This window comes from Dendrobates tinctorius, unplaced genomic scaffold (genome assembly GCF_039654945.1).
Source record: "Dendrobates tinctorius isolate UK_male_01 unplaced genomic scaffold, ASM3965494v1 ptg000155l, whole genome shotgun sequence".
Taxonomy (NCBI): Eukaryota; Metazoa; Chordata; class Amphibia; order Anura; family Dendrobatidae; genus Dendrobates; species Dendrobates tinctorius.
In genome coordinates this window covers 16,928,870-16,955,726 of record NW_027361822.1, presented here as the reverse complement: position 1 = coordinate 16,955,726, position 26,857 = coordinate 16,928,870, and the positions used below count along the sequence as shown (strand labels likewise).

General features: G+C 43.5%; 1 protein-coding gene across 1 annotated transcript in view; it reads right to left on the bottom strand.

Annotated features, from left to right (window-relative positions):
• Positions 1–26,857, bottom strand: part of LOC141051024 (uncharacterized) — a 53,910-nt gene that overhangs the window by 12,392 nt on the left and 14,661 nt on the right. The window contains exons 2-7 of the mRNA XM_073547816.1: positions 16,691–16,840; positions 16,382–16,561; positions 16,176–16,299; positions 15,994–16,091; positions 7,881–7,965; positions 5,573–5,730 (exon numbers count right to left, since the gene is read on the bottom strand). Coding sequence (XP_073403917.1) covers positions 5,573–5,730; positions 7,881–7,965; positions 15,994–16,091; positions 16,176–16,299; positions 16,382–16,561; positions 16,691–16,768 — 723 coding nt within the window. The 5' untranslated portion in view covers positions 16,769–16,840. The remainder of the gene's footprint in view (positions 1–5,572; positions 5,731–7,880; positions 7,966–15,993; positions 16,092–16,175; positions 16,300–16,381; positions 16,562–16,690; positions 16,841–26,857) is intronic.

The following is a 26,857-nucleotide window of genomic DNA, read 5'->3' as shown; positions in this document are numbered from 1 at the left end:
TGCCAGATCACAGAGCCACAATCTGCTTCATTATAGGGAATCTTCCGCCTGGGGTTCCGTCTAAGTCATGTATTTCAGAGATTTACATGTAAACCCCTGTGTAAGTGCTCATTGTAGAGTGCAGGAAAAATGTGCGCTGAGCCTTACTGTGATCTTTGGGAGGCAGAATGAACAAGGCAACAGCAGATGAAGAATTGGTTTTAATTATTTCTTACGCCATTCGTGTGATTAGACAACTTTATTCTTGGGGTCAGTACGATTATAGAAATACCACATTTACATCATTTTTTATGTTTTGGAGCTCTTACACAATAAAAAAAAAAAATTTGCATCACTTAATTCTAAGCAGCTTGCTTTTTGCGGGACAAGATTATGTTTTCAGCGGTACCATTTTTATTTCCATTCATCTTTATAGCGTTTTATTGTACTTTTTGCTCGCCGGTATGATGATAAAGCATAGTTTTTGCCTTTTTTTATGGTGTTCACTGAAGGGGTTAACAAGAATAACAGTTTTATAGGTTGGGTCATTCCGATACGACAATACCAAATATCTGTACTTTATTTTTACATAAATGTATTTATTGGATTAATATTTTTTCATTTTTTTGCTCTTTATTTGGGTATTTTTAAAAAATGTTTATACAATTTTTAATAACATTTTTGATTGTTTTTAAAAACTTTTTTACATTGTTCCACTATGGTCCATCATCCTTACACTGACAGATCACTGATCTGATATTTTGCAATGCTTCTGCAGTGCAGGGCATCAGAGTAGCGTCTGACAGGCAGGGAGGAGGAGTGTCAGCTCCTGCTCTTAGCAGGCGCTCATAGTCTACCTTCCTTGAAGGAAATTGCGGCCATCTTGCGGCCCAGGGTCACCATTGAGAACATCGGCACAACACGATTGCATTGCGTTGTGCTGATGGGAGCAGACAGGGAGTTCACTCTCTCTGCGATGCTCCTCAGTGTCGCTGTCACTATATATGGCGCATGTTGGCAAGGGTTTCAAGGGGTTGGACAACCTCCTTATCATTCCTCATGTTTGGTCCTATAAAAATAACACCACTTAAATAAACCTCCCATGCCGGTGTCGTTCCAGTGATTTCTGCATTTGCATTTCCGGGGCCTATATGAGGTTGTTACATTATTTGAGCCCTGCTCCCAATCAGAGCTGGCGTCACCGTTCCCACTTTCAGGGAAACTGAACAATAAGAGGAAGTCAGTGATCAGCCGCAGACCTGGTTTCCTGTTGATGTTCAATACCGAAGGCGGAAACAGTGATTGTGAGCAGAGTTCATGCAATGTAACAACCTCACATGAGCAAGTAAGGGGAGTATAAGTGTTTTTATTTAAACAAAGCCAAACTTGAGGAACGAAAAAGGGTTGCCCTGGTAATGGACAACCCCTTTAAGAAAATATAATCTATGGTTAAAACATTTCCAACATTCTGGACATAAAAAAGGCTTCTCCCCTGTATGAATTCTTTGATGTCTGATAAAATTTGACTTATGATTAACCCCTTTACCCCCAAAGGTGGTTTGCACGTTAATGACCAGGCCAATTTTTACAATTCTGACCACTCTCCCTTTATGAGGTAATAACTCTGAAACGCTTCAATGGATCCTGGTGATTCTGACATTGTTTTCTCGTGACATATTGTACTTCATGTTAGTGGTAAAATTTCATTCACATAACTTGCGTTTATTTGTGAAAAAAATGGAAATTTGGCAAAAATTTTGCAATTTTACAACTTTGAATTTTTCTGCCCTTAAATCACAGAAACATGGCACACAAAAAACTTAATAAGTAACATTTCCCACATGTTTACTTTACATCAGCACAATATTGGAACCAAAATTTTTTTTTGTTAGGAAGTTAAGAGTTAAAAGTTGACCAGCGATTTCTCATTTTTACAACACCATTTTATTTTTACGGACCACATCACATTTGAAGTCACTTTGAGGGGTCTATATGATAGAAAATACCCAAAAGTGACACCATTCTGAAAACTGCACCCCTCAAGGTGCTCAAAACCACATTCAAGAAGTTTATTAACCCTTTAGGTGCTTCACAGGAAATTTTTGAATGTTTAAAATAATGAACATTTAACTTTTTTTCACAAAAAAATTACGTCAGGTTCAATTTTTTTTATTTTACCAAGGGTAACAGGAGAAATTGGACTGCAAAAGTTATTGTGCAATATGTCCGGAGTACGCTGATACCCCATATGTGGGGGTAAACCACTATTTGGGCGCATGGCAGAGCTCGGAAGGGAAGCAGCGCCATTTGACTTTTATGGCTGGAATTGAGATCGGACGCCATGTCGCGTTTGGAAAGCCCCTGATGTGCCTAAACAGTGGTTCCCCCAAGGAACTTATCTAGATGTGTTGTGAGCACTTTGAACCCCCAAGGGCTTCACAGAAATTTATAACGCCCGGGCGTGAAAATAAAAAAAATCACATTTTTTCCACAAACATGATCTTTTAGTCCCCAATTTTTTTATTTTCCCAAGGATAACAGGAGAAATTGGACCCCAAAAGTTGTTGTCCAATTTGTCCTGAGTACGCTGATACCCCATATGTGGGAGAAAACTACTGTATGGGGACACATCGGGGCTCGGAAGGGAAGTAGTGACGTTTTGGAATGCAGACTTTGATGGAATGGTCTGTGGGTGTCATGTTGCCTTTGGAGAGCCCCTGATGTACCTAAACTGTGGAAACCCCCCACAAGTGACCCCATTTTGGAAACTAGACCCCGCACAGAACTTATCTAGATGTGTGGTGAGCACTTTGAACCCCAAAGTGCTTCACAGAAGTTTATAACGCCTGGGCGTGAAAATAAAAAAAAATCATTTTTCTTCCATAAAAATGATATTTTTGCCCCCAATTTTTTTATTTTCCTAAGGGTAACAGGAGAAATTGGACCCCAAAAGATGTTTTGCAATTTATCCTGAATAGGCTGATACCCCATATGTGGGGGTAAAACACTGTTTGGGCGCATGGCAGAGCTTGGAAGGGAAGGAGCACCATTTGACTTTTTCAACCCAGAATTGGCTGGAATTGAGATCAGACACCATTTTGCGTTTGGAGAGCACCTGATGTGCCCAAACAGTGGAAACCCCCCAATTCTAACTCCAACCCTAACCCCCAACACACCCCTAACCCTAATAGGAAAATGGAAATAAATACTTTTTTTTAATTTTATTATTTTTCCCTAACTAAGGGGGTGATAAAGGGGGTTTGATTCACTATTTTTAGCGGGTTTTTATGTTTGGCAGTTGTCATATGCTATAAGACGCTTTTTATTGTAAAAATAGTTTTTGCATCACCACATTTTGAGAGCTATAAGTTTTCATATTTTGACCCACCGAGTCATGTGAGGTCTTATTTCTTGCGGGACGAGTTGACGTTTTTATTGGTACCATTTTCGGGCACGTGACATATTTTGATCGCTTTTTATTCAGATTTTTGGCACGCAGAATGAACAAAAACCAGCGTTTCATGAATTTCTTTTGGTGGGGCGTTTACACCGTTCCGCGTGCGGTAAAATTGATAAGGCAGTTTTATTCTTCGGGTCAGTACGATTACAGCAATACCTCATTTATGTAATTTTTTTATGTTTTGGCGCTTTTATGCAATGAAAACAATTTTATATAAAAAATAATTATTTTTGCATCGCTATATTCTGCGAGCTATAATTTTTTTATTTTTTCGCTGATGATGCTGTGTGACAGCTCTTCAGCGGTACCATGGATATTTATATGTGTCTTTTTGTTCGCACGTTATTGCACTTTTTGTTCGGCGGTATGATAATAAAGCATTATTTTTTGCTTTGTTTTTTACTTTTTAAGGGGTTCGCTAAAGGGGTTAACTAATGTGACAGTTTTGAGGGCGGGTCGTTACGGACGCGGCGATACTAAATGTGTACTTTTACTGTTTTTTTTTTAATTATTTCCAAAAAATTAATTAGGGAATATTTTTTTTTAAATTTATCTAGTAATTTTTTATAAATTATTTCTACACTTTTGCGCTGTGCAGGCAGTGAGGAAGCCGGCTCTCTGCAGGCCCCCGAAGGTCCCCGCCGCCATATTGGATCCGAGGACCTGCAGGGAAGGAGGCCCCCGCAGCAGCGCTGCACATCGCGCTGCTGCGGGGGTCGCAGGCAAGCACCGAGGGATCCCCCTACCTGCCGATGCTTCCCTAAACCCCCGGTACACTGCAATAGTGTTTGATCGCAGTGTGCCAGGGGTTAACGTCCCGGGTGTCAGCTGTGATAATCACCCCATGAGCGCCGCTGATCGCTATGACGTACTATCCCGTCCATGGGCATATGGGCCCAGGTCCCATGGACGGGATAGTACGTCACATGTCAGAAAGGGATAAAATATTTCCCACATTCTGAACGTAAAAAAGGCTTCTCCCCTGTGTGGGTTCTTTGGTGACTATCAAGATGCACTTTCTGAACATTAAAAAGGGTTCTTTTATGTATGAATTCTCTGATGTTTATTAAGAGCTGAATTCTCTGTAAAATATTTCCCACATTCTAAACATGAAAATGGTTTCTCCCCTGTGTGGATTCTCTGGTGCTTCACCAAATCTGATTTCTGGATAAAACACTTCCCACATTCTGAGCATGAAAAAGGCTTCTCTCCTGTGTGAATTCTCTGGTGAATACCAATATCGCATTTACGGCTAAAACACTTCCCACATTCTGAACATGAAAAAGGTTTCTCCCCTGTGTGGGTTCTCTGGTGAATACCAATATCGCATTTACGGCTAAAACACTTCCCACATACTGAACATGAAAAAGGTTTCTCCCCTGTGTGGGTTCTCTGGTGCATACTAATATCGGATTTGCGGCTAAAACACTTCCCACATTCTGAACATGAAAAAGGTTTCTCCCCTGTGTGGGTTCTCTGATGTTTATTAAGAATTGATTTCCGTGTAAAACATTTCCCACATTCTGAACATGAAAAAGGCTTCTCCCCTGTGTGGGTTCTCTGGTGCATACCAAGATCGGATTTACGGCTAAAACACTTCCCACATTCTGAACATGAAAAAGGCTTCTCCCCTGTGTGGGTTCTCTGGTGCATACCAATATCGGATTTAGTGTTAAAACACTTCCCACATTCTGAACATGAAAAAGGTTTCTCCCCTGTGTGGGTTCTCTGATGTTTATCAAGAGTTGCTTTCTGTGTAAAACATTTCCCACATTCTAAACATGAAAATGGCTTTTCCCCTGTATGGGTTCTTTGGTGCGTAACAACATCTGATTTCTGGGTAAAACGTTTCCCACATTCGGAACATGAAAATGGCTTCTCCCCTGTGTGAACTCTCTCATGCCTAACAAGATCTGATTTGTGGTTAAAACATTTCCCACACTTGGAACAAGAAAATCTATTCTTTGCTATGTGAATTTTTTGATGCTTAGGAAAAGACTTTTTAAGGGGAAAACTAGTTCCATTTTCTGAACATGCAAATGGCTTCTTTGCTTTTGGAGCAGTTAGTTTTTTATTGCTTATTTTGTGACTTTGAATTTCCTTAGTAGTCGGTAATGAATCAGAAGACAGGACCTGTTTCAAAGGATCGGATAACAGATCTATGCTGTGAAGGGATGATGGTATATCTGGAGTAATGGCATTCACTTCATTTGTATTCTGTGGGATCTCAAGATCATCCGATTTAAAAATTGAAGATGTCAGGTGTCCCTCTGATCTCCTGGTACAGTCATCTGCCAAGAATAAAACCAATTATTTTTTAATAAAATATCATTAAATTTTAGATTTTGGAATATTTACTACTTAAACTGTCTGTATAAATGGCAAATTATATGAAAATATTGAATTATTGACAGTCTAATAGAAAACCTAATTAGATGAACCAGTAGAACATGGTGTTTCCTCATTCTGCCTTCCAAATAAGAAATAAAAAGCCACCAAATAATGTTATGTAGGAAAAAATACCACCACTAAAAGCTTCTACTCATCTCACAAAAAAACAAGTAGCAACTCAGGTCCATCATCTGTCAATGAAAAAACAGAGGTTTCCACATTATTAGTGTCTCAAAGGCTCTTGAAAGGCAACATGGCTTCCATTAGCCAATCTAGCACAAGTCATTCTGTCAAATTCAAAGCTCCCCCTCACTCCTGAGCCTTGCAGTGTGACCAAACCATATTTAGCATCCATGTATTTGATATTACTAGTGTGAAGAACCCACTTAGTTTACAGTATGTGTGTGACTCCTGCAGCACAATCTGGGTACTATGTGTTGGGTAATAAAATTAGCTAATGTGCGGTTTTTACTCTCCAACTTCCACTGCGTGCCAATTTCAAGAAAGAGTCTGTGGAGTAAAAATAGTCACTCCTCCTATAGATTAATTCACTGAGGGTTGCAATTTCCAAAATCGAGTCAGTTTATGAGGATTTCTAGTGCTCTGGTTTTCTGCCATTTTGTTATATTGGGGTTTATGCAAATGATGTGTCCCATCTCTTGAGACGTCTGCCTCTATCACCAGAGCCACCTTATTGATTTTGCAGGCGGCGCTGGTAATCGAGGAAACATTGTAACCAAAAGCTCAAGCCACTAAGATTAGGGTGCCTGAGACCTGTAGTACCATCCAGTCTGGCAGAGTTTGTGTGTGCGTGCTGTCCAGCTAGAGTAATCTGCACCCTGCTTCAGCCAATTGGAAAGCAACACACCCTACTAAATTGCGAAGCATATTTCTGGAAGCTGCCAGATACAGCCTTGTTCTCCTCTGGTTCAGTCTTCTGTGCTCCGTTCCCGGCTGGTGCATTTGCTTCCTGTTGTAACTCCGTCCTGTTTACTGACTACTCTTGTGTGTTCTGATTTTGTATTTTTTCTACCATCCTGGTTCTGACTCTACTACCTAACTATTCTTCATCCCATCTTACACCACTGAACAGCAGGTAACACCATGGCCCAAGCCTAGGGGTCTTTGTGTAAATCCAGATCCAAGTAGAGGGGTTAAAGGGTGATGAGCAAGATAATACCTAGGATCTGGAAAACGAAGAAGTCTGTTCATGGTGGCCATACTGTAAGGTGCCAGCTGACCCTGAACATTGCCCCTATACATTGTGTCTGCAAACTGTTCCAGCAAGATCATCATTTAAATAGCTAAATAGCAATCGTTATATTCTTAATCTTGCCATGTGCTCAGACTGTAGTGTACACCCATATACAGGGAATAAATGTATATTACAGCCATCAGCCATGCACAGCTTTGACATATATCATGGCACAACTGTAATGTTTTTCATGTAGTTTATCACAATCCTGTTTGAAGTAAGTTGGTTTTAAATAAATTGAAAAGTCAGGATAAAGGGAAACTCTGATGTTATTGTACAGAAATTCACACTTGGCCTCACTGCACATTTAATGTTGTCGATCATAAGTGAAGTTTGGCCAGAAAGATTGGACCTGGTCTTGTAGGGACCATATGGACACATTCAGCAGCACAGAAGGGAGAGCAGGTAGATTCATCCAATAAGGTATCAAGGTTCTATGAAGTCAACAGCATCATAACCCTCCGCTTTCATAATCTTTTTCGTGAAGTGATTTTCGAACTTGTCAGCCCATTCTACGTATGCTGTCATTTGGCTTTGTAGTTTACAGACCTACACAGGTAACGGTCAGTGTCTTCTAATCCCAGGGGGTAGGTGGATTCTCCAGGTTGTAATTTACATAGAAAAGGGCTCTTAAAGTCATTTGAATAGATTTTGGTGGTGGAGTATGTTGTGGTCTAGAGGCAAAATGGTGATCACACTATTGTGATACGGCCGGACTATACCACTCATAATACCGTCACAGCAGGTGACTGAGAAGAATCTGTGACGTCTCTGCATTTAGTGGTTACTACTCACCTGGGTAGTCATATGTAGGAATCTCCTCTTTACACCGCCCATCACCCCACACATATGTCTCTGTAGTATTAGTCAGATCTTCACCCTGAAACAAAGATTGTAAAAGTCACAGACAGATGGAGAAGTCACATCTATGATCAGCTCTAATCCTGCCATCTCCACCGATCTCATTACAGAATTATAAAACATACAGTAGTGGCCGAAAGTGTTGGCACTCTTGAAATCAGGGCTGTGGAGTCGGTAAGCCAAACCTGCGACTCCGACTCCTCAATTTCCCTTACACCGACTCCGACTCCAACTCCGACTCCACGACTCCGACATATATTGCTTATATTTAAGTGAAAAATTTATTCTAGCACAATGTGAACATCAGACAGTAAATCATTTTTATGATACAATAATCAAGATATTTAGATAGAACATGATATTTATTGGAATACAACTTTAGAACACAAAAAACTGAAATAAATTGTAAACATGTAATACACTATGTAATATCAATTACATATATATAACACTATAATAAACTATAAGTGGCAAAAAACAGTTTTCAACAAAAACATACTAAATAACATTTGTGCAGTCTATGAATTTGTTCTAAGAAATAGAATTGCCTCCATCAGATCCTCCTTCATAGATGACCTCAAATCTGACCTAATAATTTTAAGGCTAGAGAACAACCTCTCTACAGTAACTTGGGCTGGAGGCAAAGCCGTAACAACATGGGAACATCTCTAACAATTTCCGGGTATAAAGGAATTGCCTCATGCACAGTCAGTTTTGATGAACGGTTGAATTTTTCTATTTCTTTGAGAACAAGTGAAACATTTTGCTGAAATATGGTCAATCTGCTTGCTATAGGAGACAGAGTGAAATCTTTTTCCTTGCGGCAACGCTTTGCTTGCTCCATGTCATCCAAATACTTGTCAAAGTCAAACTCCTCATCTGATGAGGATGAAGATATGGCAGAAGTAGCACTATCAGGACCCGAGTCCTCTTGCGCCTCGCAGTCCTCCTGTAGGCCACTCTTCCTAACTGCTACCTCAGTCAGAGCTTCTTTTCCTTTAGTAAGCTGTTGATCATCAAGCAATATACGATGACTTGGGTCCACATAAACAGCTGCCAGAAAAATTTTATTTTCCAATAGCTGTGTCTCTCTCCGTTTCATTGAAGCAGAAATGCCATCTGCGATTAAACAGCAAAATAGCAAGTTCTTCTGCTCCCTCATGAAAATGCCAGGAGTTAAATCCTCAGCTTGTAATTTTTTAGTAACAGTAAATGGGTAATTAAGCAATTCCTTCAATTCAGCCACCTGTGTCCATTGACCTTCATTTAGGGTTACCTGAGGGTTCGCCATATCTATAAGAAACGGTTTTAGTTGATCAACAATTGCCCTTTTCCAGCACGTCTCTTCAAGATGGAATCAATTTTAGGGGTTCTGGCGGCAATAACCAATTTCCTCACTTTTCCAATCAGATTTCCAGCATGTCCCTCTTTCAGACTATCTCTTATTGCCAGCTGCAGCGTGTGCAGAACACAGCGCATGTGATGAATAGGAAAGTGTTTTGAAGCAGCTTCAACAAGATCATCTATTTCTACAGTATAATTTTGCTGTTCTTCTGTAGTAGTAATATCTGTTTGTTCCTCAGTTACATGAACAGCACTGTGGCCTTCCATCTCAAACATACTGAATCCTAAATGTTCCTCTAGCTGTTGTTCATTACTCTCATTCATCAGTGTAATTGTACTTATGTTTGAAGCATTGTCCGTTACAATAGCAAGAACCTGTTCTTTTTTGAGTTCGTAATCTTGCAGAACTTTTTCCACTAAGGCCTGGAGAAACTGGCTGCTGTGATGAGCTTTAGTATCTTTTACTGCCAGTGTCTTGGTAACAATTTTTGTTGTCACAAACAGATCGAACATTGATGGCAAAATAGTTCACTCTGTGACGTGTGCGGGGATCCATTTTAAGAAACATGAAGCGTCTTTTGAGTCTTTTTAAGATCTTCCTTTTGTTTAAGGGCTTCTTCAATCACTAATTTTCTAATACTTTCTCTTTCCAGAGAAACACCAAGTTTGGGGGCCATTTCTCCATTAAGCGCTGTAAAAGCTGGTCGTGCAAATAATGTTAATGGTACACCGTCCTTCACAACAAGCTGTATGAGCTGTCTTTTAGACACATCTGCTGTCATTGTTACAGTAACTTTGTCACTTACAAAATATCTTGTTAATGATGTTTGAGACACTCTTTCCTCCTTCTTTGCCTGGCAGGAAGTGTTAAGGCCCTTTTACATTTAGCGATCCGACCTGGTCAGGATCGCTGGTGCATCGCTAAATGATCGCTAGTGAGCTTTCACACAGAAAGATCTCACAGCGATGCAGCAGCGACGCAGCGCACAATACTCACCTTTCACACACAGCGATCCAGACGTCCTCCCGCACGCGTCCACGTGTCGCTCGTCTTACACAGCAGGAAGCCCAGCAGGAAGCAGACGACAAGAAATGGAGCCGCCCGATCAGCGATGGACCGCGGGGGAGCCGGTCGGAGGTAAGTATCACACAGTCACAAATCAGTGACTTTTTAGCGATATCGCTATGTGTAAAACCCCCTTTAGTCTGTGTGCTACCCAGCTTTCATTCTTTTTGGTACAGATAAGATATGGAGACAGATATGGATAAATGGATATATAGAGCAGATTTCTAATCTGCTTTTGATATTGAAAACATTATCTATGAGCTCAAAAACCTTTCAGGTGATGCGGTTTTTTAAAAATCTGATCGGCTTTTGCAGCTGAAAAACGTATCCACAAAAAATGCAGCAAAAATGCTGTGTGTGAATGTAGCCTTAGATCAGGAATAGAACAGCCATTTATAGGGCATTTCATAACTTTCCCAAATTCCTATGAAAAAATATTCAGCACATTCTGCATTGAACTACTGTACCCAATTTATTATATATTTTAGGAGTCGGAGTCGGTCCATTTTATACCGACTCCAACTCCACCAAAATGAGCACCGACTCAGACTCCACGACTCCGACTCCACAGCCCTGCTTGAAATTGTTGCAGAAAATGAAGTACCGTATTTTTCAGATTATAAATCCCTCCGGATTATAACACGCACCCCAAATTTTCAGGAGAAAAATAGTAAAAATTTTATCTTTAATAAAATGGTGGTGCTTCTTATAATCCATGTGTCTTTTTGCTTACCGGGGGTGGTGGCTGCGGTGAAGCAGGGTCCCAGGGTTACTGCTGGAGGAGGCAGGAGTGGGGTGATGCTGAAGGCCCCAGGCTGGGATGAGGGAGGTCCGATGTTCAGTGCGCTGCTGCGGGTGTCCTTGGCGGTGCTGCTGGGGTGCCCGGCGCTGCTGCTCGGGGTGTCCGCCGCTGCTGCTGATGCCCCCTCTGTTTTCCGCCGCTGCCAGTAGTGTCTGCCACTGTGGTGGGAACTCTGCGGGGGGCTCTGCCGACATTTCGTGAAAGGCCAGTGCCCCCCGCAGTTCCGTGGTTTCCTCCTGTACGGTAGACTCCGGGAAGATGGCCGCCAGGGGAGGCACATGCGCAGATGGAGATCTCGGCATCAAGATCTTGGGAGATGAGATTTCAGCTCCACCGCACAGGAGGAAACCATGGAACTGCGGGGGGGCTCTGGCCTTTCACAAAATGTCGGCAGAGCACCCCGCAGTGGCGGATACCCCGGGCAGCAGACATCCCGGGCAGCAGCGGGCAACAACAGTACCAGTATATACGCAGTATAAGACGCACCCCATTTCCCCCCCAAACTTGGGGGAAGAAAAGTGATTCTTATAATGCATAAAATGCGGTATTTGTTACAGAAAATTATTGCAATTACACATATTTTGTTATACACATTGTTCATTTATTTTGTGTGTATTGGAACAACACAAAAAGAAAGAAAACAGCAAATTTGACAGAATTTCACACAAAACCCCCAAAATGGGCAGGATAAAATTGCTGACACCTTTCCAAAATTGTGGGTAAATAACTTTATTTCAAGCTTGTGATGTTCATTTAAACTTACCTGTGACAAGTAACAGGTGTGGGCAATATGAATACCTGAAACCAGATAAAAAGAAGTTGACTTATTCTTTGCATTATGTGTCTTTGCGTGCTACACTAAGCATGGAGAACTGAAGAAGAGAACTGTGTGAGGACTTGAGAATCTAAATTGTTGAAAAATATCTACAATCTAAAAGTTACAAGTCCATCTGCAGAGATTTTGATTTTCCTTTGTCCATAGTGTGCAACATAATCAAGACGTTAACATCCCATGGAGCTGTAGCTAAACTTCTTGGACGTGGTCGGCAGCGAAAAATTGATGAAAGGTTGCAACGCTCGATAGTCCGGATGGTGGATAAGCAGTCCCAATCAAGTTCCAAAGAAATTCAAACTGTTCTGCAGGCTCAAGGTGCATCAACGCAAAGTATCCTTCAACAATTTAATGATGTTAAATATTATGGCATGAGACACAGGAGGACCCCACTGCTGACTCAGAGACATAAAAAAGCTACTGTAGTTTGTCAAAATGTATGCGAGTAAGCCAAAATACTTCTGTCATAGAGTGTTGTTGTCACGTCCGCCATGTCTGTTTGTCTCAAGAACTCCTGGAGCGATGTGCATGCGCATGTTTTGTCTGCTGTCCTGCATGTTCGCTAGAGCTGTGTGCAGACTCACCTCATGTCTGAGCTGCAGGATCCCTGCGTTTCTGCTCTGCCTTCTGTGATCTTCTCGTCATGTCTGGAGTCCTTGATCATGTGATGTTTCTTAAGATCCTGCACTGTCTGGTTCTGCAATCATCTCGTCATGTCTAGAATCCCGGATCATGTGTTCTTCCTAGGATCCTGCACTGGTTGGTTCGGTGATCATCTCGTCATGTCTGAAACCCTGATCATGTGACGTTTCCTAAGATCCTGCACTGTCTGGTTCTGCTATCATCTCGTCATGTCTAGAATCCCGGAAGTTCTCCCCTGGTCCTGACCTGGAGGAGGAGGTGCTATGCCCTATATCAGGCCGCCTCTTCCTATGCTCAGGGCCTGATTATTGTGTTGCTTCCCTGCAAGGCTCTGGGTCTGTGGGGTTGCTCCCTCTATTCTGTGCCCTTGCACTTTGCTCTGTAGTGCGTCTCTGCACACGCTCCGTGCTCGTATTCCGCCTCTTGTCTTGTGCCATGTCTTGTGTTGTCTCTCGTGCCATGTTTGTCTTTGCCTTGCTTTGCCTTGTAGTCCTTCTGCTGTTCTTTGTCTTAGTCTGTTTTGCTATGTCTCGCCTTAGCTATGCTTGTAGTCCTTCCTTTGTTCTCTGCCTCGCCTGTTTTGCCATGTCTTGCTTTTGCTATGCTTTGACTTGTAGTCCTCCCTGTGTTCTCTGCCTTGCTATTCCTTGCTTTGTGTTCCTCCCTATGGTCTCAGTCTTTGCTTGCTCTGCCTCGCTCTCTCCTATGGTGCTCTGTAGTGCTCCCTGGCACACGCACCATTTCTCCTCTCCTTAGTGCTCGTTTCTTTGTCTAGTCCCAAGGTCTTCCCTTGGCCCGGCTCTGGGCTTCTGCCTACGCTCCGCTGCTAGACTCTGTCCTCTCTCTGACCTAGCTCTGTTTCTGCCTGTATTCCTTGCCTTGTTCCCTGCCTTGTCCTTGCATTGAACCCCGGCGTGGGTTCCCCTTGGCCGTCTCCTGTGCCGTGGTAAGTGCCACGTGTTTGTGTACAGCCGTGTGTACTGGCCAGTGTGGCGTGCCCCCTGCGTGGCTCCTAGCATGCAGCCCTTCCTTGTGCCCTGGCGTGGCTCCTAGCACGCACCCTGCCTTGAACCCTGGCGTGGCTACTAGCACGCACCCTGCCCTGAACCTGGCGTGGCTCCTAGCACGAAGGTTCCTTTGCCCCCTCCTGTGCCTTAGTCGTGCCTCGTGCTGGCGTTACAGCCGTGTGCATTGGCCAGTGAGGTGTGCGTCCCTGCGTGGCTCCTAGCACGCAGCCCTTCCTTGTGCCCTGGCGTGGCTCCTAGCACGCACCCTGATCTGAACCCTGGCGTGTCTCTACACGCACTCTGTCTTGTGCCTTGGCGTGTCTCTACACGCACTCTGTCTTGTGCCTTGGCGTGTCTCTACACGCACTCTGTCTTGTGCCTTGGCGTGTCTCTACACGCACTCTGTCTTGTGCCTTGGCGTGTCTCTACACGCACTCTGTCTTGTGCCTTGGCGTGTCTCTACACGCACTCTGTCTTGTGCCTTGGCGTGTCTCTACACGCACTCTGTCTTGTGCCTTGGCGTGTCTCTACACGCACTCTGTCTTGTGCCTTGGCGTGTCTCTACACGCACTCTGTCTTGTGCCTTGGCGTGTCTCTACACGCACTCTGTCTTGTGCCTTGGCGTGTCTCTACACGCACTCTGTCTTCTACCTTGGCGTGTCTCTACACGCACTCTGTCTTATACCTTGTACCTTGGCGTGTCTCTACACGCACTGTCTTATTCTATGCTTTGGCGTGGCTACACACGCACCCTGTCTCGTTTGCGAACCTTGGCGTGTCCCCTACACACGCACCTCGCTTTGAACCCTGGCGTGTCCCCTACACACGCACCTTGCCTTGCACCTAGTCTTGAACCCTGGTGTGTCCCCTACACACGCACCTAGCCTTGGACCCTGGCGTGTCCCCTACACACGCACCTAGCCTTGGACCTTGGCGTGTTCCCTAAACACGCACCCTGCTTGGATATCTGTCGTGCCTCCTTGCCTGAACCCTGGTTTGCCTGCCGGATGCCCGGAACCTGCCGACCGTTGCCAGAGGTCCGGAACCAGATGACTACGGCCTGATGTCCGGAGCTGACGTCCGCAGCCTGATCCCTGGACCCTGTCGGTTTGCCAGCAGTCCGGAGTCCGATGCCATCTTGCCATTACCTGTGCCTAGGCGTGCCATCTGGCACGTACCATGTTATGGACCTTGGCGTGCCCACGCGCGCACCTTGCACGTTTTGCTTGTGTTCTCTGTATGTGATCTTGTGTTATTCTAATGAAGATACCTTGCACCTACGTCTAGTCTCGTCTTGCTTCCTGCTTGTCGTCAGACACTCGTCTAGTGTCCCCTGAGCCGGCCGTCTGGTCCCAGCAGTCGTGGTGGCTCACCCCCTTGGTCTTGCCCCTGACACTCCCTGTATAGGGGGTGGATTCTCACAAGGTCAGCTCGCCCTCGGTGGGTGGGTGCCACGACCCAGAGGGTCCACTCAAAAAATGGGCTCAGCAGGAGCTGAGTCCGTCACAGTTGTGAACAGATGAGATAAAGGTAGAGCTTTTTGGCCAAGTACATCATTCTACTGTTTATCAAAAACGAATGAAGCCTAAAAAGAGAAGAACACAGTACCTACAGTCAAATATGATGGAGGTTCCAAGATGTTTTGGGGTCTCTGGAACTGGATTTTTTGACTGTGAGCAAGTCATCATGAAATGTGAAGATTACCAAATGATTTTGGATTGCAATGTAGAGCCCAGTGTCAGAAAACTGGGTTTGCGTCATAGGTCTTCCAGCATGACAATGACCCCAAACATACTTCAAGAAGTCTTAAGAAATAGATGGAAACAAGGCCCTGGACAGGTCTGAAGTAGCCAGCAAATGAGCCCGGATCTAAATGGCATTGAACACCTGTGCAGAGATCTTACAATTGCTCTTCAAATATGAGACCTGTAGCAGGTTGCAACAGAAAAGTGGTCCAAAACTCCAGTTGAGAGTTGTAAGAAGCGTGTTGATGGTTATAGGAAGTGATTGATTGCAGTTAAGGGTGTACAAGCAAATACTAAGTTGACGATGCAAATAATTTTGCCCAGCCCATTTTTGGGAATTTTGTGAGAAATTATGTAAAATTTGCCATTTTTTCAGTTTTTTTGTGTTGTTGCAATACACACAAAGGAAATAAAAGTGTATATCAAAACATGTGTAATTGCAATAATTTTCTGGGAGAAATAATTCACTTTGTGGAACTATTTCAACGATGCCAACAGTTTTCGCCACGACTTTATAATACTGATGGACAAAACAAGACTGAACACAAGACCTTCAACAGCTGTTTAAATATCATAGGAGACATCTCATGACACCTTGTCTCCATCTACCTGATGTTCCTGAGGAACATTGGGATCTTCTTGTTTACAGTCCTGTGGAAGAAGAGGACGTGGACATCTCTCTGGTGTTGTCCTCTTACTGGATAGAACTGGAGGAAACACATACAGGGACTGAATTCATTCTTTACATACAGATAATTACAGACCGTGTGTAATTTAGTCTTGTCTATTACCTGGTGATGCGAGTAGCTGGGGAACCTCCATCATGATGTCTTTGTACACATCTTTGTGTCCTTCTAAACACTCCCATTCCTCCATGGAGAAATAGACAGCGACATCCTGACACCTTATAGGAACCTGACGCATACAAGGATACTGTCATCCCCCGATCCCTTCATAGCATTACTGTATAATGTCCCAGCATTCCCAGCAGTGTCACCTCTCCAGTCAGCAGCTCAATCATCTTATAGGCAAGTTCTACGATCTTCTGGTCGTCGATATAATCACGTATCAAGGGGTGAGGTGGAGGTCCCTTGATTGAAAGATGAGGAAGACCACTAAACCCAGACACAGGGTCCTGACAGCGCTCACTAGAGGTCTTCTTCACTACTGTGTAATCCTGGTTATGGAGAGACACATTAATAAATCTCACTACAGACATTTCCAGAGTCCTCACCTCTCCAGTTCTGTCCATCTGTTATTCCCATAGAAAAGAATGATGTAATGTGACGTCATCAGAATCTCTCACCTCTCCAGTAATCCGGAAGAGGATCTCTAGGGTGAGGTGTAATATTCTCTCCGCCATCTTGTCTCCGTCCATATCCATCTTTGATGAGTAAATTAGGACAATTCTCTTATATAGAAGATCTTCACTGAGAGGATCTGATATTGTAGAGACCTGAAAAAGAAGAGGATGATGAGTCGATGTATCATCATAAGAATCCTGTGTAATAATACAATTTCTGGAGATAAGAGAAACATAAGAGGAGATTTATTATTTTACAGCATTTAGTTTTCTTCTTTACATCTGGTAATAAATCCTATATATTTAGGCCACAGACAACAAGCAGTTTCTTCCTCGGAGTCGGCAGCGGAATATGTTTCTCATAGACTCATCTTCCATAACGCTAATTCTCGTCTCATTTACCGACACTGGTATCGGCATTAACAATACTGCAGGAGATATTCATTACACGGGACATGAGGAATAACTACTTCATGATGAGGACGACATCTTCATCTTCTACTACGGCTCTAGAAACATATTTGGCCAGAGTCGGTCACTGACTCCATCACCACCGGCCGTCTATATGAACGCTTCCCGTCTTCCCCGGCTGTAATCTTCTATCACCTTAGATCTCAGGTCTGATTCACACAAAGAAGTTTGAGGCTATGTGCACACGTAACGGAACTCTCGCGGAAATTACCGCGAGAATTCCGGAATTCCATTCCGCGGGAAAATCGCATTTTAAATTCCCGCGGAAAAACTAGCATTTTGCAAGCGTAATTAGCTTGCAGAATGCTAGCGTTTTCCAAGCGATCTGTAGCATCGCTTGGAGAACTGATTGACAGGTTGGTCACACTCGTCAAACACAGTGTTTGACAAGTGTGACCAACTTTTTACTACTGAGGCCGCCTATGCAGCATCAATAGTAAAAGACAGAATGTAAAAAAAAAAAAAAAAAAAATGGTGTTGTTCGTACCTTCCGACGTCCCGCGCAGCCGTTCCCAGTAATCCTTTGCGAAAATGCCCGCTGTGAGGAACTGAAATACTTTCCCAGCACAGATGACTAGTTACCTCAATTTATGTTGTATTTACATGCAATGACCTTATCTGGTGGGGGAATATGTGCCTTTCTTTCTCTCGGCAGGGGGGCCACTTGGGTTCACACCACTCCAGACTGGCCTGGGGATCTGAAGCGAAAGGAGCAGAGTTAAGGCCGCTCCATGAATGGACTATCGAACTTGGAACTAAGTTTTCTTGGGCTTCGGTCGTGAGATCTATATTCCCCTAGGAATTATCCCATGGACTATTTTTACTGACTTGTTGCTGATCCCGTGGACTGGGGGCATTTCATTGGAGTCATCTACCTGGACTTACTGAAATGCTTGTATGGATACAAATAAAACTTGTTGCATCGTTAACCTGCCTAGGTGATTACTAACACCCACAACTCTAGATCTTCACACCCGCGATGGCGTCCGTTCTCGCGGGATCACGACGTCTCGCGGTAATTCGCAATGATGTCGCGCGAATGACCGCGAGACTTCGCGATCCCGCGAGAACGGACGCCATTGCGGGCATTTTCGCAAAGGATTACTGGGAACGAGAGCGTGGAGAGAGGCGGGAAGGCTGCGCGGGACATCGGAAGGTGAGAATAACAATATTTTTTATTTTAAATTCTATTTTTTACAGGGATATGGTACCCAAAGCCCGGAGGACAGTCTCCTCTCCTCCGGACCGTGGGTACCATCCGCAAATGTTCTGCTTACTTTCTGCATGGTGGGCACAGCCACATGCGGGAAGTAAGCGGAACAATACATTCCTATGGGTGCGGGATCGCTGCGATTCCGCAAAATTAATGAGCATGCTGCGTTTTTTACCGCGAAGCGATACCGCCGCGGTAAAAACCGCAGCATTAGCACAGCATTGCGGAATCCCATAGGAATGCATGGAATGCTTATTTTTCGCGTTTTCGCGGCAAAATTGCGCGGTTAAAACCGCCGGGGAAACGCGAAAAAAACGCCACGTGTGAACTCAGCCTGAGGCTTTTATAAAAGCTTCTTTGTTTCCACAAACACCGTGGACAGAAATGATCTGATCCCAAATCCTCCATGTACAGTGTTTTATAGGGTATATTTCTGCCTTAGGCTTTCCTATATTTCAAGAAATACACCAGAAAAAAGGCAGATATTAAAATGTACAAACACAACCACCAGTATTGAAGCTGGAGGAAAAAACGTTGCGTAGCCAAAAATTTTTTTTAAAGATAATAAATCTTTATTGATGAAATATAGTTAAAAAATATAATATATTAAATACAAAGGCTAATCAAGCTTGCGGAACTCAAAAGAGTGCAAAACACTGGAATGAATCATGCAAATGAGTAATGGCAAAGAAGCACACCTGTAGTTCAGACCAGAGAATCAAAAAAGTTTTTTAGAAAAAAGTTTTGATACATGAAATTAATGAATACACATATTATCCACATATTAAAGTGCATAGTGCAAAAAAAAATAATTTAAACAGTGAAAAAATATTAAATCTCACATAATGAAAAAAAATATAATTAGAACAGATATCTGGCACCTGAACTGCAGATTATAACATGTGTAGGTTAATCCAAAATGCTGCAGAGCCTTCAATGAATTCTAGGTAAAGGATATATCTCCTACAATAAAGTGCTTGCGTGCACATAAATAACAATAATGAGATACCATAAACCAAAAGAAATGAAAAAGCAGCAACCAAATAATGTAGTGCAAATGAATGTGTATCTGAAATGAATTGCTTGCGTGCACATAAGTATAATACCCTCTGTCAAATGACAGGTGCCAGATATCGGTTCTAATTATATTTTTTCATTATGTGAGATTTAATATTTTTTCACTGTTTAAATGATTTTTTTGCACTATGCACTTTAATATGTGGATAATATGTGTATTCATTAATTTCAAGTATCAAAACTTTTTTCTAAAAAACTTTTTTGTTTCTCTGGTCTGAACTACAGGTGTGCTTCATTGCCATTACTCATTTGCATGATTCATTCCGGTGTTTTGCACTCTGTCGAGTTCCGCAAGCTTGATTAGCATTTGCATTTAATATATCATATCTTTTAACTATATTTCATCAATAAAGGTTTTTTTGCTTTAAAAAAATTTTTTTTGGCTACGCAGCGTTTTTTCCTCCAGCTTCATTTCTGGTGGTTGTGTTTGTATATTTCATGAATAGACGTTCTTTTTTGCTCATCACATATGTATTTTGGACTGTGTTAATTCAGATATTAAAATGTGTCAAAAGAAAATTGGCCTCAACATTTCTTGTAAAAAGAAGAAAAACTAAAATAGCAGAAGACACATTTTGCTAATTTTTTTAAGATGTTAAACATTTGTTTAAAAAAAAATTAACTCTTTAGGGCAGCAGAACATAGAGGTACACTACAGGGACTGTACAGGTGCGGCTGCAACAAAAAAAATGGCAGTTTAACCATTTGCTTCTCTGAAAAGCAAACATGGCATCTAAGAAGGTACGACAGAGTTTGGCTGAATGCCCCCTGCCCACAAGTACTCAGTATTATGGGTGGTCCAGTTACTACGATACTTACATGCCTAATAATGGTGTCTGGGCCTGCGATGTATGAAGGTCTGTTAGGCCGAGCCAGAGGCAGCCTCTAATAAGTTACCTTTAACCCCCCATACACATTAGACTAAAGTTGCATGAAAGCACTGATTTCAGGGGGTTTAGGCAAATATACTGTATTTGGGGTTCTCCCGACAGATTACGTCAGGGCAGAAAAGGATCTCGCATCCTGAATTTCAGAGGTTAATCCACTTGTTCTTCCTGTAGATAATCCTCCGCTAGAGGAGTCTGGAGGCGACTCTCTCGTACAGACCACAGGAAAGCTGGAATATTTGTGTGTATGGGGGAGTCAGGAGAGATAGTCATCTGCCAAATGACCGATCAGCCAACACTTATCTCATATATATGGGGCCGTTAGTATTACACTGACAGGCAGTGATGATACACAGCACTACAGTAGTACAGTGCATCACCGGAGCCATCAGAGGCTTGTATGTTTATGATCGCACTGATGATAGGCTTTTAAGAAATAATAATATAATAATAGTTTTATTTCTATAGCGCCAACATATTCTGCAGCACTTTACATTATAGAGGGGACTTGTACAGACAATAGACATTACAGCAAAACAAATACAGATCAAAACAGATACCAAGAGGAATGAGGGCCCTGCTCGCAAGCTTACAATCTATGAGGAAAAAATGAGAGACACGAAAGGTGGATGGTAACAACTGCTTTCGTTATTTGGACCAGCCATAGTGTAAGAATCGGGTGTTCATGTAACGCTGCATGAACCGGTTATCGGCCTAAGTATGTAGCAGTAATGACACTGAGGGCTATTAAATGCATAAAGCATGTGAGAACATGATGCGAGGAACCTGGTTACGGTAAAAATTTTGAATGGGTCACACAGGGATAGTTAGGTTAATGCGTTGAAGGCGTTAGGCCAGTCTGAACAAATGCGTTTTTAGGGCACACTTAAAACTGTGGAGATTGGGGATTAATCGTATTAACCTGGGTAGTGCATTCCAAAGAATTGGCGCAGCACGTGAAAAGTCTTGGAGATGGGAGTGGGAGGTTCTGATTTTTGAGGATGTTAACCTCAGATCATTAGCAGAACGGAGAGCACCGATAGTGGTACACTTAGATGAGGGAGGAGATGTAGGGTGGTGCTGAGCAATGGAGTGCTTTGTGGGTGAGGGTAATAAGTTTGTACTGGATTTTGGCGTGGATGAGTAACCAGTGTAATGACTGGCACAAGGTAGAGGCATCGGTATAACGATTGGTGAGGAATATGATCCTGGCTGCAGTATTCAAGACAGATTGGAGAGGGAAGAGTTTAGTAAGAGGGAGATCGATTAGTAGAGAGTTACAATAGTCCAGACGAGAATTAATAAGAGAAACAGTAAGAGTTTTTGCAGAGTTGAAACTAAGAAAAGGTTGAATTCTAGAAATGTTTTTGAGGTGCAGATAAGAGTGAGCCAGTGATCAGATGTGGGGGGTGAATGAAAGCTCGGAATCAAGTATAAACCCAAGACAGCGGGCATGTTGCTGGGGAGTAATGGTGGAACCATTACTCCCCAGGTAGAGATAGGTAGGTAGTAGAGGGAGGAAACACGAGTTCAGTTTTTGACAGGTTCAATTTCAGATAGAGGGAGTACATGATGTTAGAGACAGCGGTAAGACAATCACTGGTGTTTCCTAAAAAGGCAGGTGTGATATCAGGAGAAGTGAATAATTGGGTGTCATCAGCATAGAGATGGTACTGGAAACCAAATCAACTGATTGTATAATGCCCCTATTGGACAAACAAAGAGAAGAGGAGGGGGCCTAGGATTGATCCTTAAGTAACCCCAACAGTAAGGGGAAGATGAGAGGAGGAGGAGCCTGCAAAAGATACAGTGAAGGAGCAATCAGAGAGATAGGTGGGGAACCAGGAGAGAACGGTGTCCTTGAGGCCGATGGAGCGGAGCATAGTGAGGAGGAGCTGATAATCCACAGTGTCGAATGCTGCGGAGAGATCCAAGAGAATTAGCATGGAGTAGTGACCATTAGATTTAGCCGTTAGTAGATTAGAGACTTTAGTGAGGGCAGTTTCAGTAGAGTGTAAAGAGCGGAAACCGGACTGTAGAGGGTCGAGAAGAGAGTTATCTGAGAGATAGTGGATAAGAAGGGAGTGGACCAAGCGTTCCAGGAGTTTAGAGATGAAGGGAAGATTAGAGGCAGGTCTATAGTTAGCGGCACAGTTTTGGTCGATGGATTTTTTTAAAGTAATGGATGTATGATGGCATGCTTAAATGAGGAGGGAAAGATACCAGAAGAGAGAGAGGTTGAATATTTTTGTTAGTTGAGTGATGACAGGAGAGGAAAGGCACTGGAGGAGATGTGACGGAATGGGGTCACTGGTGCAAGTGGTTGGGCGAGAAGCTGCAAGGAGCCTGATTACGTCTTTTGTGACTGGTTCAAAATCAGAGAGTGAGCTAGATACAGTGAGGGAGGGAGGACAGTGCATGGTATGAGGGGACTGGGAGATGATTTCCTGTCTGATATGGTCAATTTTTTCTTTGAAATAATTGGCCAGATCATCAGTGTGGAGATCCGTGGTTGGGGCCTGCACTCTTGGGTTGAGTAGGGAATGAAAAGTGTCAAAGAGACGTTTTGGGTTATTGGATAGTGAGGTGATGAGGGTGTTGAAATAGGTTTGTTTAGAGAGGTGAAGGGCAGTGTTGAATGTTTTAAGCATAAACTTATAATGGATAAAATCTTCGGGTAGATTGGATTTTCTCCACAGACATTCGGCGCACCTGGAATACCGCTGCAGGAAACGTGTTTGCAGCGTGTGCCACGGTTGTCACCATCTGTGCCTAGTTCTATGTATAGGATGTGCAGATTCATCCAGGTCACTGTGGAGTGTTTCATTGTAATGCTTCAGTGCAGATTCAGGACATGAGAGGGAGGAGATGACTGCAAGTTCGTCATAAGTTTCTGGGTGTTAATGGCCTGTATGTTTCTATAAGTGTGGAAAGTGGCGGTGACCTGAGCGGGATGGCAGTTCTTAATAGAGAATGAAAGAAGGTTGTGGTCGCAGAGGGGAGTTTGTGAAAACATCCACTGAGCAGAGTCTGGAGAAGATCAAGTCGAAGGAGTTTCCGTCTTCATGCGTAGGAGAGTTAGTAAGCTACGAAAGGCCGAAGGAGGAGGCTAGAGATAAAAGGTGAGTAGCAGATGGGGAGAGGGGAAAAGCAATGGGGGTGTTGAAATCACCCATAATGAGAGTGGGGATGTCACAGCAGAGAAAATGTTGAAGCCAGGTGGCAAAGTGGTCCAGGAACTGATGGGAGAGGCCCGGAGGACAATACACCACAGCCACTCGCATGGAGAAGGGGATGTAGAGTCTGACAGAATGGACTTCAAAAGAAGGGAAGACAAATGAAGGTACTTGAGGGATAACCTAAAAAGTACATTTGGGTGATAGTAGCAGAACAACGCCTCCACCTGCTCTGTTGCCCGATCTAGGGGTATGAGAGAAGTGTAGTCCACCATATGAGAGAGCAGCAGCAGCGGTGATGTCTGACTGCTGAATCCAGGTTTCAGTAAGGGCCAGAAGGTTAAGAGAATCAGAAATTAAGAAGTCATGGATGAAGGAGAGTTTATTACACACTGAGCGAGAATTCCAAAGGGCACAATTAAAAGAGACAGAAGGCATGCAGGGAATATTAATAAGATTAGAGGGGTTTCTCAGTGTAGAAGTTGAGGGGTTTGACTTGCTATAAAATGGGGGTCCGGGGTTGGGAGAGATATCTCCTGTGAGTAGGAGGAGGATAGAAAGAGTGAGCAGATGGTTAAGCGATTTCTGTGTTGGATGGTGCAACTGAATGCATCTGTGCCGTTTAGCAATGTGAAAAGAACCTGAGTGCTATACATAGGAGAGGAAAGGACAGAGGGGCCGATATGGATGGAGTGTAAAGAGTTAATGCAAGGGTGGTGGATGTGAGTGAATGCAGTAGCCAGGATATAAATTATACAAATGCATATGGTGAAAATTTGTTGTAATCCAAGTATACTGGGAATACCGTATATACTTGTGTATAAGATGAGATTTTCAGCCCATTTTTTGGGGCTGAAAGTCCCCCTCTTGGCTTATACACGAGTCATATACTTGAGGGGGTCGGCGGGAGAGCAGGGGTGTCAGAGATCATGCTCACCCCCCCGGCGCGGTCTCTGCAGCCCCCCCGCTTCTCCACGGTCTCCCTTCCTGCCTTCAGAGGTCATGTGGCACCGCTCATTAAACTTATGAATATGCGCATATTCATGAGTGTAATGAGCGGTATCACGTGACCGGTCAAGGCAGGAAGGGAGACCGTGGAGAAGCGGGGCTGCAGAAACCGCGCTAGGAGGGGGTAAGTATAGCGATATTCACCTGTCCCGGTTCCATCGCTGCCCACCGCTGTCTTGCTGCGTCCTGTGTTAGCGACGTTTAGGCAGCAGAGGGCACGATGATGTGGTTAGTGCGCGCTGCGCCCTTTGCTGGCTGGACAGTCACTGACACAGGAAGGGCAGACAGCGGTGAGAAGTGATGGACCCCGGACAGGTGAATATCTCAGGTGCTGGGTCCTGAGCAGGAGAGGTGAGTATGGCATTTTATTTTTTTTTTGCAGCAGCATATAGGGGCATAATATATGGAGCATCTTATAGGGCAGCATATGGGGACATATTCTATGGAGCAGCATATGGGGGTACATTCTATGGGGCAGCATATTGGGGCATAATATATGGAGCATCTTATGGGGGCAGCATATGGGAGCATATTCTATGGAGCAGCATATGGGGGAATATTCTATGGGGCAGCATATGGGGCATAATATATGGAGCATCTTATGGGGGCAGCATATGGGGGCATAGTCTATGGAGCAGCATATGGGGGCGGCATATGGGGGCATATTCTATGGGCAGCATATGGGGGCATAGTCTATGGGGCAGCATAGGGGGCATAATCTATGGAGCAGCATATGGGGGCATATTCTATGGAGCAGCATATGGGGGCATATTCTATGGGGCAGCATATGGGGGCATATTCTATGGGGCAGCATATGGGGGCATATTCTATGGGGCAGCATATGGGGGCATATTCTATGGGGCAGCATATGGGGGCATATTCTATGGGGCAGCATATGGGGGCAGTATATGGGGGCATATTCTATGGGGCAGCATATAGGGGGATTGTCTACGGAGCAGCATAAGGGGGCATAATCTATGGAGCAGCATATGGGGGCATAATCTATGGAGCAGTATATGAGGGCATAATCTATGGAGCAGAAAATGGGGGCATATTCTATGGGGCAGCATATGGGGGCATATTCTATGGGGCAGCATATGGGGGCATAATCTATGGAGCATCATATGGGGGCATATTCTACGGGGCAGCATATGGGGGCATATTCTACGGGGCAGCATATGGGGGCATAATCTATGGGGCAGCATATGAGGGCATAATCTATGGAGCATCATAAGGGGCATAATCTATGGAGCATTTCCTGGGGGCATAATCTATGGAGCATCTTATGGGGGCATAATCTATGGAGCATCTTATGGGGGCATAATCTATGGAGCATCTTATGGGGGCATAATCTATGGAGCATCTTATGGGGGCATAATCTATGGAGCATCTTATGGGGGCATAATCTATGGAGCATCTTATGGGGGCATAATCTATGGAGCATTATCTATGGAGCATCTTATGGGGGAATAATCTATGGAGCATTTTATGGGGGAATAATCTATGGAGCATCTTATGGGGCATAATCTATGGAGCATTTTATGGGGGCTTAATCTATGGAGCATCTTATGGGCAGCATATGGGGCATATTATTCTATGGAGCATCTTATGGAGGCATTATTAACCTTTGTGCAGCATTCTATGGGGTGTATTTTGTATGGAGCATCTTATGGGGCCCATCATGAACTGTATGGAGAATAATATGGGGCTCCTTATTCAATATGGATATTCAAAAACATTTAACCCACTGATGTCTCAATTAATTTTACTTTTATTGGTATCTATTTTTATTTTTTAAATTTACTAGTAGCTGCTGCATTTTCCACCCTAGGCTTACACTGTGTGCAGAATTATTAGGCAAATGAGTATTTTGATCACATCATCCTTTTTATACATGTTGTCCTACTCCAAACTGTATAGGCTTGAAAGCCAACAGCCAATTATGTAAATCAGGTGATTTGCAGCTCTAATGAGGAGGGGTGTGGTCTAATGACATCAACACCCTATATAAGGTGTGCTTAATTATTAGGCAACTTCCTTTCCTTTGGCAAAATGGGTCCGAAGAAAGATTTGACGGACTCTGAAAAGTCAAAAATTGTGAGATGTCTTGCAGAGGGATGCAGCAGTCTTGAAATTGCCAAACTTTTGAAGCGTGATCACCGAACAATCAAGCGTTTCATGGCAAATATCCAACAGGGTTGCAAGAAGCGTGTTGATGAAAAAGGCGCAAAATAACTGCCCATGAATTGAGGAAAATCAAGCGTGAAGCTGCCAAGATGCCATTTGCCACCAGTTTTGCCATATTTCAGAGCTGCATCGTTACTGGAGTATCAAAAAG